The 18,087-nt window shown below is 35.7% G+C and overlaps 1 protein-coding gene across 3 annotated transcripts in view; it reads left to right on the forward strand.

The window, feature by feature from the left end:
• The window catches only part of GBE1 (1,4-alpha-glucan branching enzyme 1), a 170,777-nt gene that overhangs the window by 143,342 nt on the left and 9,348 nt on the right, over positions 1 to 18,087 (forward strand). Inside the window, exons 13-14 of one of the 3 annotated variants that reach the window (XM_072886017.1) lie at positions 14,813 to 14,964; positions 16,797 to 16,859. In XM_072886017.1, coding sequence (XP_072742118.1) covers positions 14,813 to 14,964; positions 16,797 to 16,859 — 215 coding nt within the window. The remainder of the gene's footprint in view (positions 1 to 14,812; positions 14,965 to 16,796; positions 16,860 to 18,087) is intronic. The other 2 variants (XM_072886003.1, XM_072886011.1) reach the window with 2 other exon arrangements.

The following is an 18,087-nucleotide window of genomic DNA, read 5'->3' on the forward strand; positions in this document are numbered from 1 at the left end:
CCTGCACACAGTGTTGCAAAAATTCTACTCCGTGGCACTTACAGCTAAGATGGGACTAAGCCGTGCTCAGGCACTTCTGAAACTATTTGGGCTTTCTTCCTGTTTATGGAAATATTTTTATGACCAGTTTGTTGACTAAATATTTAATATAAGCAGCCTTTTGGTTTTTCAGTGCTCTAAATTTGTCAGTCATTTCAGAAACATTTCATGTATCTATTTTACACCACCAGGATCTCCTTTCTTATAAATTAGGCATTTACTGTTTGTATAGAATCCTGAATGTGTTGCTCCTGTTTCAGCTGAGGCTGCTCTATAGTAGCTCTTCTGAAGCAAATTGTGAAACCTGCTTTTCACTGGTTTCACTGTGCAAATCAAGGCCCAGCTAGGTTTCAGTAAGTTGATCTGTTGCTAGTTCACCCTGGAAATTAAAACACTTTTCCGCTGTATCTGGCCCAGAAATAGTAATTGTTAATTGATTTTTTTTTTTTTTTTAAATATAAGGAGAAACTCATTGGAAAATGTTTGCTATTCACTTAGTAGATGATCAGGGATTTTCTATACCCTTTATGTTTATTTTGTTTCACTGAAAATCATACTGAAACTTAACAGCTCAAGTGTGTTTAAAACAAGTGTGATATAAACAAGGCATACAGACGATGTTTCGTATTTGAAGTTTATATCGTATTTTTTAATATGTTGGTGTCAGTACACATCCTTGTCTTAAGTGTAATTTTATTTACATCATATATTATAGACAGTTTCAATTTAAAAGGCTTTTGTTAAAGCATAAAGATCCATATTAGCTTTTTGTTCACTAACCTAAAGCTTTTATTGCTAATCGAACTGCCAATTACCAACAGTGTATTTGCTTTTGTTAAGGTGCTTTGTGTGACTAACCCCTCCTGTCCCAAGCAAACAGTGGATTTTGTGGTTCTGTCCTCAGTGTGACATGCTCCGCTGCCTCTGGCAGGAGCAAAGGGCTCTAAATGCTGCCACTGCTCTTACTTCTCTGTGAAACATAGTGCACCTTCACCTCTGCTGAGAGCTTTGTTCATTTGGTTAAGGAAGCGCCTTTCCTGTTTTACGGTATTGTACTGTTTGCAACTGAGAGGAAGTAGTTCTCTTAATTTAGTGTTCTCACTTGGGAATCGCAAATGTAGAATCTTCCCATAAATCACCTTTTCAACAACCTTCCACTATTCATTTTATTCTGTGGCAGTTCAATGCATGAACCAGGGAAAATTCCTGAAAAGCCTCTGGGAGGGAACTGTTGCCAACTGGCTCTCAGCCTGATTTAACCTTGGACGTTGAAGTTTGAAGGTAGGAACCTTCTCTTCCTTCTGGGATTGTGAAGATGCAGATCATTCTGAATCATACATATACTTAGGCAGATACATTGCAAGACTTCATGCAAGTTCTGGTTCACAAAGCTGGCCTGCAACAATCTTCAGGTTTCAAAAGCTGCAGTGTTTTGCATGATTGTCCCTCAAGGTGAACACAGCAGTGTTTCTCATGTCAGGAGAATAAAAAACCTCCTCTCAGTTGAAAAAAGTATCTCATAAAGACACTTTGCTAGAATTGGGCGTGTTTGAATAAATAATTTAGCTGCCCCAAATTTGTAGTTTTGGCTTAAAAGCAGATTGAATGTATCTTCATCAGGCTTCCCTGAAACAAAATTTAGGAAGTTGCAATGGCTTCTGTTGATTGTTGAAATAAAAATCATAATGTTTCTTCTTAAACTGTTGTGCATAAAGAGGAGAAAATAACAAAGGAGTGAAAAGGAAAGAGCAAGTTTAACTTAGGTCAAAACCTTTTGAATTGGCTCATAAGAATCTATTTTCTTGCTTTTCTCTTTGGCCTTTGAAATAGAAGTCTCATTTATGTTAATTAAGTTCTCTTTTTATCTGTGAAGCTTATTTATTATCTGTATTTAAAAGGTCACTGTGCTCTCATCCAAGGCCATCACATGGGATGAACCGTTGGGACTTCTTTTCTAAAGGAAGTGCTTTTGACTGTATGCATCTAATAAGACAACATGCCCTGATGCCTACACCATAAAAATCTCACTTCTTTTTAGTGCCTGTTGCTAGCAAAGTCCTTGGACAATAAGATGTCCGTAAACTCCTTGAACATACCTAAACTTCTTATTTCTGTTCTGTCTAGGAGAAAGCTAAGCAGTACTGTATCTACCAATTGCGTTCTCAGTATCTTTTTCATTGATAATGAAGACAGAAGCTCTCCATTATCCCATTCTTCTGTGTAAAAGTTTGCTTCTAACCCAAGAAAATCCCTGGAGTTACGGAACTACCATCAAGTGTATTAGAGAACTGCTGAAATCTTAGTATGCAATGCACTTACAGGCTCATCATCATAATCGCTTATTTTCAGGAAACTTAATCTTAATTAAACTAGATATACCTAATAGTTTGGCATTAGAACTGAGAAGATGCAGATAGTCACTGAAACACTTCTCTGAATCCGAGCTCAAAAGCAGAATCATGTTATAGCAGTTCTTTAAACATCTTCTGTTTAGCTGAGTAGTGGTAACGAACTGTATGCGTGGTCTTAAGTGACAGCAAATTTGAGGTATTGCAGCATGTAGTGAAAGACAGTAACTAAAATTGCCTCATTTCTCACAAGTGAGGAGCCCATGTGTAATATCTATGATTTTGTTTGTAGCAGCACACCCTAAAGATTCTGTATTCTATTCATAATCTCCTCTGGTTGCAAGATCAAATGGCAAAAGGTTGCATGTGGGCGACAGTACTGTTCAGATTTGGATCTACTTATTTTCTGTAGTGTTGGTAACTACGTAACTGTTAGCAGTAAACAGGGGCTAACTTACACTATTTCTGTAATCTTACTAAGACTGGTAAAAGTGAGTCAGTGCAAAAGAAAAGGATGGCATGATTTCCAGAGCATGAACGAGATAGAGGCTTTTGGTACTTCAAGGAGTATTTGGCTTTATTTTTAGAACTGAAAGTTAAGGTTATCAAGTATTTTATCAACCACACAAGTCCATAGGAAGTCCACTTTATACTCCACCTAACCAGGAGAGATGCAAATTATGTGCATTCATTTCTTTTAGACATGCTAGGTCGGTCTTGGCTGAGATTTCTAAACTATTAATCAAGAATACCTGACTTGAACAATACTTAGCATCGGCTTATAAGCAACAAAAAAGATCATGAAGCTTTCTTATTGCAGCTCCGTCTCTTACAGTAGTCAAACATTTACAGTATAGAAACAATGCAGAACTATTTATGGTATCAGTTTTTAAATGAAATGTATCCCAAAGTTAACAACCAGTATTACCATGCTATTCTCCTTGCTTTCAGCATCCTTTCTTCTTCCCTGCGAACATCCAGCAGGCTGAGTTTTAGTATCTGTTTTCTTTAAATATGTTGGGGTGTTTTAATGTTGACTAGCTTGCTTTCTAACTCTTGTCCTGCAATTAGAGATACGGATTTTATGTATAGTTTTGTAATGGAACCTTTTAACCTGAGATTTAAAAAAAAAAAAAAAAAGTGTCCTATAATTAGGAAATGTGGTCACATGTGACATTAAATCTTCAGAACAACTTCTCCATTTTAAAAGGAATTCTTTACAATCCCTTTGGAACTTAAACGTGAAGCAGAAGTACTCAAGAACAAGAGTTTGTTGTCACCCTATTGGGGTTTTTTTAAGAAATTGGTGGATTTTTAATTTGATACTGTGAGGCAGTTACTGAATAAGCCTGAAGAGCAAATTGCTATAATATATTGATTAAATTCTTTTTAATAAAAAGTTTATCTGAATGATATTGGGAATTGTGGGAAATGTGATGATCCTTTCAATACCTAGGTTTAAGTTTGTTTAGTGGATTGAATTAGTCAAATTAGTGCATGTAACACATGTCATTACATTTGCCTTCATTAAGTGGATGGCTTTGGCATATCAGTATAGTGTAGTAATATATATAACTAAGCTGTTGTCATATATAGCTTCTCAGAGATGTTAAAAGATACAGAGCTTCCTGCCTTTCTGGCCTACATTTTTATAGGTGTTCCTCTGTTCTGGTCTCATTGAAAATATTCTTCTTCAGCTGTTCTTTATTTGTAGGCTGTTGGCATAGCAAAGCTTATTGTACTTTAAAAGAAGTGGTAGTCAGTAGACATTACAGTCCTTCTGGTCCCACTTGGTTTGGAAAATCTTTTTCTGAACAGCCAGCCAGTCAAAAGCAATATGAAGAGTCACAGCCAGCTTGGAGTCAGTTTTTCCTTCCCTTTTATACTGCAATCTTCTCTCTTGACTTACTTCTCGTGATGTTGGGTTGCTCCATTCTACGTCTTGTTCTCTTAAGATGATGTACCCTAGTGTGAGACATTCAAGGACTGAGACCTTAATTTTATATGTGAGCATGAAAGTCCATAAATGTTGAGCAATATGAATCACTGCTAGCTTATCTCTGTTTGTATCTTGACATTTCATGTTGTCATCTACTTCTAAAGGGCAAGAAGGAAAAAAAAGTCATGGGAAGAAATGGTTACTTCGTTACAAATATTCCCATTTTCACACGGCATAACATATCAAAGCATTGTAATGCTAGAGTGAATGAATACCAGTTGTACACTTGTTGGCATGAATTTAGGGTGCATAAAGACATTTGAAGTCAGAGTTGTCCATAAACAAATAGCTAGATGATGCATGAGGTATCACAAATATTGTTGTGAAAATGCTGCAAAAATATAATTTAAAAAAAAAACATTAATTCAGGCTTTCTGACATTTGCAACCTGTACCTAGAGCTTCTAATGAGCAAATAAGGTCACTTGAATGAGTCACTGGTGTGTGATTGCTGAAGGCAAAGATGCTGCTTTGCAGGCTGCTTTGAAGTGCGGTTATGCAACTGTCCCTGCCTGTTAGAATTCAGGGGCTATCTGGCACGTGGAGACAAAGGACTTAATTTAAGATCAGCCAAATGCCTTTTTCTATCAGGGTAGTTGATATGTTAAGGTTAATAGGTGTGAATAAGAAATATAGCATACTAATGTGGGAATGCATCTTCAGTCTGCATAGGAAAAGAAACAGGTTTCCAGTACCGTGAGTGCGCGTAACTATGAGCGGCATGTGCTATTGCCCAATTTCTGTTTCATTATGTGAAGGAAAAAGGAAAACATTTCTATGCTCGTACTGGATTTTTACTTCATAAATTATGCTCTTTCAGAAGCCTTTTTGTGAGAAAAAGGCAGCTTGAGCTAACATTATTTCTGCCTAATCTGCTTCAGTTTGGAGATAGATGAATAATCAACATCTAGGTCAGCTGTCTCTAGTTCTCTGATTGTAGGTAAAATTTTGAGTGTTAACAGGGAAACCATTCATAAGTTTCTGGTTTTTTTCTTTTTTTTTTTTTTTTAATACTGACTAGACCTTTTATGGGGTAGAGGCTGATTCCAAGGCCTGTCTGCAGTAAAAATTCAATACGGAAACCTTGTTTCCTCTGTTCAAAAGGAACATGGCTAAAAGGGGGAGAAAGAACAGGAAAGGGGATTTGATTTGTTTTCCATTTAAGTTATTACATCAACCACAGTAATTTCAAAATAATCTTCTCCACTTTTATAGACTGATGTATTCCCATATGTCACTGTTGCTGCTATTAGAATGTTTTTCTTAATGTTTAATTGAAATCTGTCTTACCAAAATGTAGGTAGTTTGTTATTGGTCCTATTTTTAAAGGATGAGAGATTTCCTTTCTGTTTTGATGGCACTACAGTAACTTTTTTGATCTTGTCTTATTAAAGTTTTTCAGCTATTTTCCTGGGATTAGTTTTTCTTGAAGTTCAGTGCCAAAAGCAAGTCACAGTTCTGACAGTTTACCGAAGCTGGAGAAACAGGCAGATTTGTGGTGTTGAAAATTCAAATCCTACATGATGTTTGTGCCAAGACATGTTCCATTTGTGTTATGCTATTTTTCAGTATTTCCTAACTGTTCCCTTCTTCTCATCTTGTATTCGTTATCCCACAGTTAAATAATTCTTATTCCTGTCAATGTAGCACCTTGCATTTATCTCAACTGAACATCCCCACTTTCACCGTGGGCCATTTCTTGAATTTTCTCTGGTCCTATGGCCTACTTAAAGCCACTGTAAACTTTTCCATCTGCAAAATAATAATAATAATAGTAATAATATTACTAGCATGGACAAAATATGTGAATGGAAATGTGTTAGTGAAAGCATTAGCAGAAGCAACAAAATGAGGATTAAAAGAATGGCCTGTATTGATAATTAAGAATACTGTTTCTAGCAGTAAAACAAAGGGGGGGGGGGTTCATGTCAAGACAAGAAAGTAGGTACTCTGATAAGTGTCACCATCTATGCTGTGGCCCAGATGACTTGTCAGAGGACCCTACAGCCTAACAGCAGTGGGATGGCAACAAGGTTTAATATATGCTATTTCTTTTCCCATTAGCTCAGTAGGAAAACAGACATGTTTCAAGTGAACAAGGATAAGCAGACAGTGAACAACAACCTTTCCTAATGCTTATGGAGACTGCAGTAAGCAAGATTCTGGAGCAAAGAACAGATCATAACAACTATCATCTTTCAGAGGGTGTAAAAGATTTGTTCAAAAGCTAGGTTGTCATCATGAATCAAGAAGAACCTAAGAGACTTGATGAAGACTCAGTAACTGATGCCCCTTGTTGTCACCGTTGTATGGATGTGCTAGACCACTTGGGCTCCTGTGCCTTGGTATGAGAGTGAATGAAATCTATGACAGAATGAATGTGAGTGGGTAAAAGCACCTTTCTTAAAGATTTCAGAAATAACTCCTTTCCCTTCCATAAGATCCCCCGCTGATTTTTGTTAAACAATTTCTCTGCAGTGTTGGAAGTCTCATTAAAATTAAGCACGCTCTGTGTGTGTGTGTGTGTGTATATCTATATCTATCTCCCCCTCCCCCCTTTTTTATTTTTTTTACAAGGCTTGTTAGCTTGGCACAAAAGTAAATCAGCATTTTATGCTCATAATTACCAGCCAATATGAATTTATGTGCCTCCAGATTTACATTTAGTTTAAGCAAAAAGCATCCATATTTGGCTGAAGCAAAAAGGTAGAGTACCCCCCTCCCTCCTCCTCAGTACTGTGCCATGAGTTAAGTGCTAAATGGCTTCAACTATCCTCTAAATATCCTGAGGTGAAGTTCATCAGGCCGAGGTGTTTAATTTAATTAGAAAATTCATACAAATACTCTCTAATATGCTTTTACTCAGTTGTAGGTTGACCCCTTAGTCTTCTCCAAAATTAGGAGTGCGTAGAGAGGAGGAACAGAGGTTCCCTTCATCTTGAAATTAATTATCCCAGTTACCTGTTTTTTCAGTGAAATTCAAGAATTATTAAAAACAAAGGGCCTAACCGCTTCAGGTTCTTTACAGTCTTCCTTGCAGCTGTACTTTCCTTCATCTTCCTTGTGTTTATGGTGCATTTAATGACTGAGTTCATGTTTTCCTTAATGCATGTTGATAGCATATCAGTTTGTCCCTTTAACTTCTTTATTATTATCTTCATATTCTTTTATGCCTAGCTTGAAAATCCAGTTGTTACTTTCTTTAGGCTTCTTTCTAGGCTATGAGGTGAATGAAAAGTTCATTAATTAGCCATATTGATCTGTGGCTATATTTCTTGTTCTGCATTCATATTAATAATTCATAAATTATGTTTATGCCCATAGCTTGCTTTTTACAAAGTCAATTTCTTCAAGAAATTGCTGGTCTTTGGTATCCTTTCCCTTTCTTTCAATCCATCTTGAGAATAACGATGGTCAGTTCTACAGCTGTTGGTGTGCCTGGCTTTTCTTTTTCTCATTTTGTTTCTTGTCTTCACTTGTTGCCAGGATATCTTCTTTTATTTTAACAGGTAGCATTTTGGCAATGAAAATTGCTGCCAGGACAGCAGTACATGAAAGTTATATATCATTTTCATTGTCATCCCCATTGCTTTTCCATCTGGGCACTTTTTCCAACAGCTTTTCTACATACTTTTGAAAAACAGGCAATGAATAGCATTCTCTACAAAGTATCTTTTGCTGTTGGAAAAACGTAGATCATGGTGCCAGTAAATCCAGTCTAAAACTCAGTTGGAGTATCCAATGGGGATGGGGATTACTGCAAACTTGGTACTACTTTCCTAGCTACAGGTCTAACAGTAGAGATCTTGCCTTTCCTAAGAGAAACTTGTCCACAGTGCTGATGCGTCAAGTTAGTGTTGGAACAGGTTACCCAGAGAGGTTTTGCAGGCTCCATCTTTGGAGGTTTTCAAGAGCTTACTGGATAGAGCCCTGAGCAATCTGGTCTGACCCTGTAGCTGACTTCCAGAGGTTCCTTCCAGCTTGAGTAGTTGTTGTTCCCATCCCTATGATCCCATCCTATGACTTGTGATCCTTGTCTTTTCTCCTTCAGACTTGCTTATGATACTGTGCCCTAACCTTCTGTGGGTAAACTCCTGTGGGTAAGTGGAGGTCACCTTTCTTGCCTAGATGAGCTCTTTTGTCTTATTAACTTGCAGGTTTTTAGCAGTGGCTTTCCTAAATAGCAGCTTTTCAAAGCTTTTTGTGTTACTTCTATCAGAAAAGTTGTTAAAGATGAGGAAAGATTTTAAAAAAACAAACCAAACAAAAACAAACAAAAACACACCAAACCCACAACACCCTCCGCCCCCCAAAAAAACCCACAGCCACAAAAAAATGGCTTTGGATCATGAACCAAAGCATGATGAGGGTTGATGAGGAGGAGAATTGCTCCAAAAGTGTACTCCCAAGCCCATCTTAAATGTTAAGGTAGATGCACCTTCTGATTCCTCTACTCTCTCACATTGAACATGAGGATCCAGTGAATGCACGGAGTAGCAGGAAGTTCAGTTTGTGCTTTCTGTCTGGCAGCTGTATCACTAAAGGTAAGCATCAGTTCCATGACTCTGACTCTCCACTCCCAGTTCAATGTGTATGTCTAAGCATACAAGAGGGAAGTCACGGTCAACCAAATGGCACTTTTAAAGCATTGCACTTGGCTTTTTCATACAGTGTATCTCTAATTCTGTGTGCAGTCAGTTTCAGTTTTGAAGAAAGAGATGGTGAATTAACTCATTGTATGAACTACCCTGAACTGAAGTAATTCTATGTTCATTTTTTCTTAGAATAGCCCTGGGTTGCATCTTCAAGGTGAACAACCAGATACACAGATAGCCCTACCGAGGGAATATAGTAAGTTCTCGAAGTGAAACCAGGGAGGGTTTCTCTTCTGTCTCCTGAGACAGATTCAGCTACAGAAAATTAACATGATATCTTATATATCTGAATCTCTGGTTGCACCTAAAAAGAGAAAAATGTGCCTAAGTAAAGAAAAAATGTAATTTCAGATATGTATTTTACTGAGGCATTTAAGGGCACTTGCACTTCTGCTACTGATTGATAACTATGAAAGCTTCAATTAAAATATGAAACCTACATCTGTGAACTTCATGTTTTGCCTTGTGTAGTTTCTAATTTTGAATTGCTGAAGTACTGAAAAAAACAGGAGAAACTATTTTTGTGTTAAATTTTCTAAATCAAAGTAGTACAAGGAAATCTTGGTGCGTTAATGATAGGTTTCTAATCCACACTTCATAAGGGTTGCTCCTTAGTAATTTGTAGTCTTCTACATTGTTGACTTAGAATGACTTTTTTTAATGAGCAAAATTGGAAAGACTTGTATATTCAGCTGTTAAATGCTGGTGTGAGTTATTCTACATTACTTTGCCAGTTTATTCAACCTGACCTCTGAGAATCCATTTATTACAATATTGAAGATCATTCAGATGTAGGCTGCTCGTTGCTAAAACAAGACTAAGGAGAAATCCTGGTACAATACTTGAAAGCTGGCCTTTGATTTTCATCTAAGATAGGAAAAAAATATTTTCCAAGAGTTTGAGGGTTGGATTTGTCAAAATACATCCAACACATTAAAGACTTTATTTAGTTTTTATCTTATGCCATCACTATACATGTAGCTAATAAACTAACCCCACTAAGAAACCATTTAACACTCGGCATCAGATGGAGTCAGCCTTGGTTTGGCCACTACAGTGGCCAATACTTTAACATTAAAACTACAGTGACTGGTTGCTCCAGCATTTTATTTGCATGTTCTACTGTCACCACTGCTTCTTAATGTTTTTGCAAGAGGTAGAATCTGAAAACATGCTGCTTTCACCAGTGTATATATATTTTTAACTTCTAGAAGAAGGTATATAGAACATCTAGGCAGACATGTTGATTTAGAAACTTGTTAGTTAATCTTAAATTTGGAATTTTTTTCTGTGTTTGGGGGTTTATTTTTTAAATTCTTCCTTGAACAGTACTTGAACTGTTTTAATTCAGTGTCTTGTTTCAATAATATTAGAAAATTTCAGCACTTTGGTATTACACAGCACTGCTAATGATTGAGGAAAAAAATTTTCTTTTAGTCTACTATTTTATAACTTGTATTTGAAAGAGGAAGGCCTTCCTGTAATATCTGTTTCTGGATTAGAGTGCTGGGTCAAAATTGATACAGGCACTTTTTAACTTTTTCCCTAAGAAATCTTATTTCCTTTCTCCATTTCTCCATGTTTAAAAAGCTCTCTTTTTCTGTAATGCGTAGTATAAGATCTCATGTGGAGACTGCAAACTGGCTGCTGTTGTTACAGGAATTCTGGAGCCTCTTCTTCTTCAAAAATCCACAGCAATGAATTTTGTGCTGGAGAGGGATTTTTTTTCTGCATTCTTAACATGGTGTGTCAAATGCCCTAGTTAAATATCTCTTGCTTTTTGTACAGCTTTTACTAATATATTTTGAACGATAAGTAAATGTATGAAACTATCTAATGAGATGTAGGCTTCTTAAGAAGAGATAGTCTTTTGTATGCTGTGTGCAACTATGACAGCATATATACTGTAACTACTTCTGTAAAGGTTTTCCCTTAGGAAATATTGAAAAAGGCTTTATGGGAAAGTTGTTTGGTTTATACAAACAAACAAAAAACACCCAAAGCTTTCTCTGCACACCCTAAACAAAGCATCCAGGTTTACCTTCAGCCATTACTTTTGTGAGTAAATCTTTTAATCCATGTAGATGTAATGAGAATGAGTAAATTTAATCTTGTCGTATGGTTATAATTTCCAGCTGGATAAGGCATGGGATCATTTCAGTGTTACTATCATTGCCACTATAACTGGTTCAGGACAGCCGGCTGATCCCAAGGCTGCTTAAAGGATCAAAAGCTTTTCAAAAGCATTCCCATGTCTTCTGTTGTCCATACACTTCTTTCTTTCTAGCTTAAATTCACTTTCTGAAAGTTTCTATATACAGACAGAAATTAAGTGTTTCACCACAATTTTTGGTCCTTTTTGCTCTGTACTTTTATCTTTGTCCCATCTGTATTGCCGGAACCATATCCTTTTGCTTTTAGCCAAGAATTGGTAGCAAGGGATAAAAATTAAGTCTTTATTAGGTATTCTTTTGTATATTGAGAAGTGCAGTGAGAAAAGGAGAGCTGATTTACATATGAGTTAAAAAGAAAATAACGATTTTTCATACACACGCATGCTCTAGTTGCATGCCTGGAAAGCACCAGAGAACCAGAACTATGGATGCTTATAAACATTTCACTGTACAATAAAATCAAAACTGTAACAGTTCCTAATCCTTATTTTAAAACAGACTATGAAAGAATGAAGATGAAACCATCAGGATCATCTGCAGTCTTTTTGTATATGTTTGGTTACCCTTCCTATATGTCCAGTCTTGCTCAGTTGTGTCCAGACCTTCTAACTTGATGGGTATCTGTCACATAGGTAATCTCTGTAATAGGGCTGTCACATATAATACAGAGGACCCAATGTACTTAATATTATTTGAATGTATTTGATTTGTGATAGGTGTTTATGTGAGTCAAACCAGACCATACAGAAAAGAGTCGTTTCTTTATAAATACTCGGTAAGCCTTACATCATTTTACAACTGGTCAGTAGAAATTCTTATGTGTTCTTCTGCAAAGCTTTTAATTATGCTGGACCATCACCCCCACAAATAGCACTTGGATTCTTTTATCAATAGTAAGGGTTGAGGAACAAAATACAAATTATCCTATTTTATGGTTTGCATTTACTTAGTGGTGTTTTATGTGTCATTAAACATGCATAAGATTAAATAAAAAAATTGCATTAAAATATGTATTTCAAAACATCATAAAAGCATAGTAATTCAGTAATTAATGTGGTAGATAATGACAGCCTTTCCATTTCCAGCTCTATCTATACAAGAGTTCATTGCTTTTGCTACTCTCCTCCACCGTAGTGGTTAGGAAATTTAGTCAGATAATCAAACTGAACAGAATCGGGCTTTTTTTTCAGTCAGAGTTCAGGTTAGTATTTCCAGCACTCTGCCACTGAAACAAAAGAGACCCCACTGCAAAAGAAAATACTACTATTATGTGCTCAATTAAAATGCACAACTGTTGTTTAATGTTTTCGTGAAAGCAGTCTTCAAAAACCTAGATGCTCGTAAAATTCTGAAACATGAAAAGCAGCTTTTCTGAGAGTTTTAAGTTGGAAGACAAATGGGCATGCTTACCAAACCAGTTATTTTTCCATGAGAAATATCTGATTTGTGAAGATCTTAAAATTCTTGTTGGCCCCATTATTCACGATCTGGTTAACAGTATTTATGCCAATATGCTATGTTGCAAGGTGTGGAGAGGCAGTGATATTAACTTTGTATTGCTAGAAAGCACTACCAGACATACTTTTATAGCCTGGATTAAGGAAATGGGATAAATTGTTTTAAAATTAGCATAGCTGTAACAATTGCATTTGCTGTAAATAGTTTTAAAGGAATTATTAGAGATGTCAGGGCTTTCAGCAACATTGATAAATTATTAAATTTAATGTATAGTATAGATCACAGAAGCAAAGAGTGAAATGCTTGAGGGAGACATTCCCCTGCCATGTTAATAATATATACAGTGGAATAGTAGCAGCCATTGCTGATGCTGGGCTTGAAAGGGCGCTGGAGAGAGTAACTAGAAGTTATAGTTTGTATTTTTGTATGTTGTACATGACCACAAATGAATGGTAATTTGAATGTGTTTATAAAATAAAAGGGGGGGGAGGTGTGTATGTAGTGCACGTATAAGGCATTGAGGACTAAAGCTGGCAAAGTATAATTTTCCTAACTTTTTTTTTTTTTAAAGGTAACAAACACGAATATTTTGCCAGAGAATGTGGTGATCTGCTGTTTCTCCCTTTGGGCACCTGCCCTCTAGAAATCAACAACTAACTTGGCCGTTCTGGACCTTTCTCTCATTTTGCTGCAAATACTTCTGGGGAAGAGATTACTTAACATTAGTGATTTGGTAGCTGATTGACAGCTTTGCTTTTTTCCCTCATCTGCATCTATTTTTCTTCTTCTTTGCCTTCTGTCAGCAAAACCTGTGCAATCTTCTGAACTGAAATATCTCAGAGTAAATTTGCAGTTACTTTTAGTTTAGGCTACTTTTTGTGTTATATCATGCTTCAGTCTGTCTTGTTGCTAGAGATTTAAATCAGTAAGACTGGCAGTTGGGAAATTTCCTGAAGTTGTCTGATAGAAACAGAGTAGTGTAAAAAGACTTAAATAAAAACAATTCTGTTGATATCAAAATCCTTACATTTTTGAGCAGACCTATTTTCAAAAGGTTGAGCAAACACAGAAGCCTAAGAGCAGTTTAAGAACCACTGACTGGAAAGAGTGTTCCTTCACTCTTCCCTAATCCTATTAAATACAAGCTCTAGCAAAATAAGATTCTTCCATGGCTTAAAATTAAGGAAGCAGATTGTAGATTAGAGCACTGTTATTTCCCTCTCTGTATGTTTCAGGTGGTGGGAAGTGGAGATTGAGTCTTTCTATTGTAACTTCAGGAGGGAAAAGGATGTTTTAATTATGTCCAAACAAGAAATTCAGAGGTACTTAAATAATAATAAAATTAAAACATTCTATTTGTTGTTGTCCCAAATAAGAAGAAATTGAGTTTCGAATATGTGTTAGCTCTTTATTTCCCCATTTATTTCCTTACATTTTCTGATTTTCTTCTTTCAACATTATTTTATCTTTTATTTTTTGTTAAATCTGTTTGAATCCTTTTAAGTATCTGTACAGGTATTCCAACTCATCGTTACACTTTGTTAAATAACTCACCCCATTTTAACAACTGCAGTCAGAATGTTTGTCTGTTAAAAGGTCTTCTATTAAATATAAGCTTTCTTCTGTTCCTCTGTGCTATAATAATTCAAACTCTTTTCTGAAAAACTCTCAAAGGAATTGTGGGGTTTTCTTCTGTAAAATTATATGCTTTTCTCATTAACAATTGATCAGATTCTGACAGACTGTAAAATATTGCTAAACACCAATTGATTTTGACGGTCACAATTATGTAACTTCTTAAATGCAGTTCAAATCCACTCATTTTGTTTAGTGGTACATTTTTAGTCTACTTCATCACATAAAGTGCTATGCATATCTACTGTAATACTATAAACTTATCATTCATGGAAGATTCCAGAAGAGACTGGATGATACTTTCTTTACTAGGAGTCACTATGCTAAGATGAAATTTTCAAGACAAAACGTCATACAGCTTCTATATGTTCTGTATATTTTTCCACTCTTAAGTTTTCTTAGGTATTTTTTTATTATTATTTTTGCTTTCTATTGAGTATATTAGCGTGAATTCTGTTGCAGTAGTTCTAGCGTTTTTTGCTTTGATTTATTTCCCATTTAACAGCAATTTGGCATAGTTCCTTAATAGTCATTTTTAAGTATAAAATCCTTCTGGATTCTGATGCTGCAGAATATGGAGGGCATCAAAGGCTGGACCACAGTACAGAGTACTTCTCTGAAGAATATCCTCACAATTATCGACCTAATTCACTTATGGTAAGTAAGATTTTTTTTCATTCTACTTTCATCTGAATAACTTTTAAAATTCTTTGGACAAACATGGAGTCTATTCGAGGAGTATTTTGGGGGATGGTGGGGTTTTTTTAATTTGTTTTCTGAAATTAGCCTTTGTATGAATACAGTAGAGATAACAATGTTATGATTTGATTATGACCTACAGTGTTCACTGATTTTTCTCTTTTGACATTACATTTAAATTTTCATGCACTCTTGCAATGTCTGGTGCACAACATTCCTTGCTAATATGCATGAAAACCTTCTGATGTGCTTTTGAATTGTCATTTTTAACATCATCATTTGCTTTATTTTCATGTCTGAGAAACTCCATCTTCATGCTTGCTTTGTGATTTAAAGCTCCATGGAAACTGAATCTTGCATTGCTTTCTTAAAATCATTTGCTTAACTCCACAAACACAAATTGGAGCAAATAATGCATTTGCCAACCAGCTTTCTCCTCCTCAGTTTACAGAAAAGCTTTGCAAAATGGAACAGACCTTCTCTGTACACATCAAGAATTTCAAGAATTTCCAGTGCTAAAGTGATATGAATAGTGGATAAAGACTTTCCCACAAATCACTTCAGATGAAGTGTGAGGCATATGCTTGCGTACAATTTCTGTTAGCTGAGATGGTAGCTGATAAAAACTCTACCTTTATTCATTACTCTTTAAATCATAATCACTTACCTCAATTAACAATTTTAAAATGTTGATTTTCCCATTCTTCGTATATGTATACATATATTTCCCATTCTTTACATATGTATTCACATATGTGTATATATATGTATATACATACATATATTTCCCATTCTTTGCGTATGTATTCACATATGCATATGCGTGTATCTGTTCACAAGCGCAACAGAGTAGAATTCAAAAAGGCCATGAATTAAGGCAGAGCACTGAAAAAGTTCTGAGAACGCTTATATTGCTGACTAGATTTTCATATCTAAAACATATACATGGGTGAAGGGGTGTGTACCTCTATACATAGGTATATCTATACACATTAACACCTGTAAATAAGTTACACTTGTAATCTTAACAGGCTACAAAAATGGAGTATCTGCACTGATTTGTGTGGGCCACTCCTCTTCCATGACAGTATGGAGACATCAATTTCTAGTGTCACATCTTAACATCTCTCATGAGATCTAAACTCCTGAGAATTATTGTCACTTTTAATATCTATCTCTCTCTCACTTGCACTCACCCTGTTTCATTGTATTCAGGGTATTGGCATTTCTCTCATTTGCTTGTTTTAAAATAGTTTCATTGCATGAAAGAATTCTTCTGCTTTCATCGTGCTTGGTGTAAAGGATCTTGGGAACATTTCTTTTTTTTTTTAAGTATCTATATGCGACAATGCTCTCGTAGTGTGGGTAAGTATGCTCATTTGCACACAAAGAAACTAAGGCTCTAAGATCTCGTTCCTGAAGGTTATGTAGCAAATTAATGCTTCCAGAATTCTTGCTTCGTGTGTCCAATTCAAATACCTTGCTTTGGTGATTGGAGAGCATCTTAATTATATACCACTAACTTAACTTTTGCAAGCCAATTAACTGTAAATTGGAATGTATATTTCACATTTAGACTCTTAGATGGTGAGTGCAAGTCATTCAAGACAGAAAAAATGTGACAAAATGTGAAGATGCAATTTGCTAGGAGCATGTGGAAGATAAGGCATGTGACAAGCAAAGCAGCAAATGCACTTTTGTGGCATAAACTGTGGCATGGCAATGGCACTTCTGGGTCCGAAAGAAACCCAGCAGCGTGGGTCATGTTAACTTTCTTTTATGTCCTTCAGCAATCCAATTCACAGACCACCTTCAGCCAACACCCCAGAAGATGCCACAAGCACCACATAGAGGTAAAATGCTAGTAGAAGGACACCAAGTAAAAGTAATTGGGGAAAAAAAATCTGGAAAACCTGACTAAATTCAGCAAGGTAGAACTCCAAGTAAGAAAGAACAAAAGTTACAGTAAATACCTCCATCTGCTATTCTACAATAAAACAGCAATAGTTTTTTTTAATTAGCAATTTACATCCCCATTCTTGGGTAGTCAGTTATCCTTGGGAGTTGCTTTAGTCTTAGTTGAAGTTTCTAAAATCGAAGTAGAAGTCTTCCCCTCAAATTTATTTTCAAAAAACATATGATGCCACCCCAATAAACTCATAAAGGTTCTTTTTCTGCTGTTTAACAATTATCTTATTCTCTTTACGTAATGCATCAGACTTAAGTTTCTTGTTTCAAAAATTTTAGTTCCTCCTCCACCACAAACTTCAAAGAAACATTTTTTTTTAATGACAGATGCACCTCCTTTAAGGTATGTAGGTAAACTTTATCAGCAAAAACATGTCCAGAGGGCAATGACAAAATGAAATCACATGCAATAATTATGTTGCTCAAGTCAAGCTTAAATAGCACACAAATGTGTTACAAAAATAGAATATTAGATGTGATGTGACTCATTCTAGAAACATCATCTAATAAAAGAAATATTCAAAGTGACATTGCAAAATGAGAAGAAGGGAGATATGAAGTTCCTGGAGGAAAGAACCCTGGCTGAAGAGGAAGCTTTGTAAACACTGCTAGGCATTTCACTGTAAAATTTTGTTGATGAACAGATGATGATTCAGGTTTGTAGTAATGCTGTAGAGGGCCATATTTCAAAATCATCAGACACACCTTGAAAACTCCATAGAAAAATGCGCAAAAAATGTTCTTTGTAATATGACTGATTTAATTATTATAATCTAATTTTTCCATTTCACTGCTTGCTCCGTTCTGGATTGTTAACAAATACATGAAATGTACATAACTTTCCACATAATCAAACTTTCTAATAACAAGCTGTTAACCACTTTTTTCATTGTAAAAATAGACTCTTTTTACCACAGTTTTATCTCTACATCTCTGCTGTGGTATTCTCCTAATAGTCTTTTTTAAGGTATGTTTTAGAAAAGTTGTGTGCTTTTTCAATGCTTCTATAAAGTTTTAGTTTTGCTTATGTCTTACCATCTCTTTGCAAGATGGAAATTAAGTGCTGCACACACATTTCAACTCCTGTCAGATCCTAGTGCCCCTTTATGTACA

The sequence above is a fragment of the Ciconia boyciana genome, chromosome 1, assembly GCF_034638445.1.
Source record: "Ciconia boyciana chromosome 1, ASM3463844v1, whole genome shotgun sequence".
Taxonomy (NCBI): Eukaryota; Metazoa; Chordata; class Aves; order Ciconiiformes; family Ciconiidae; genus Ciconia; species Ciconia boyciana.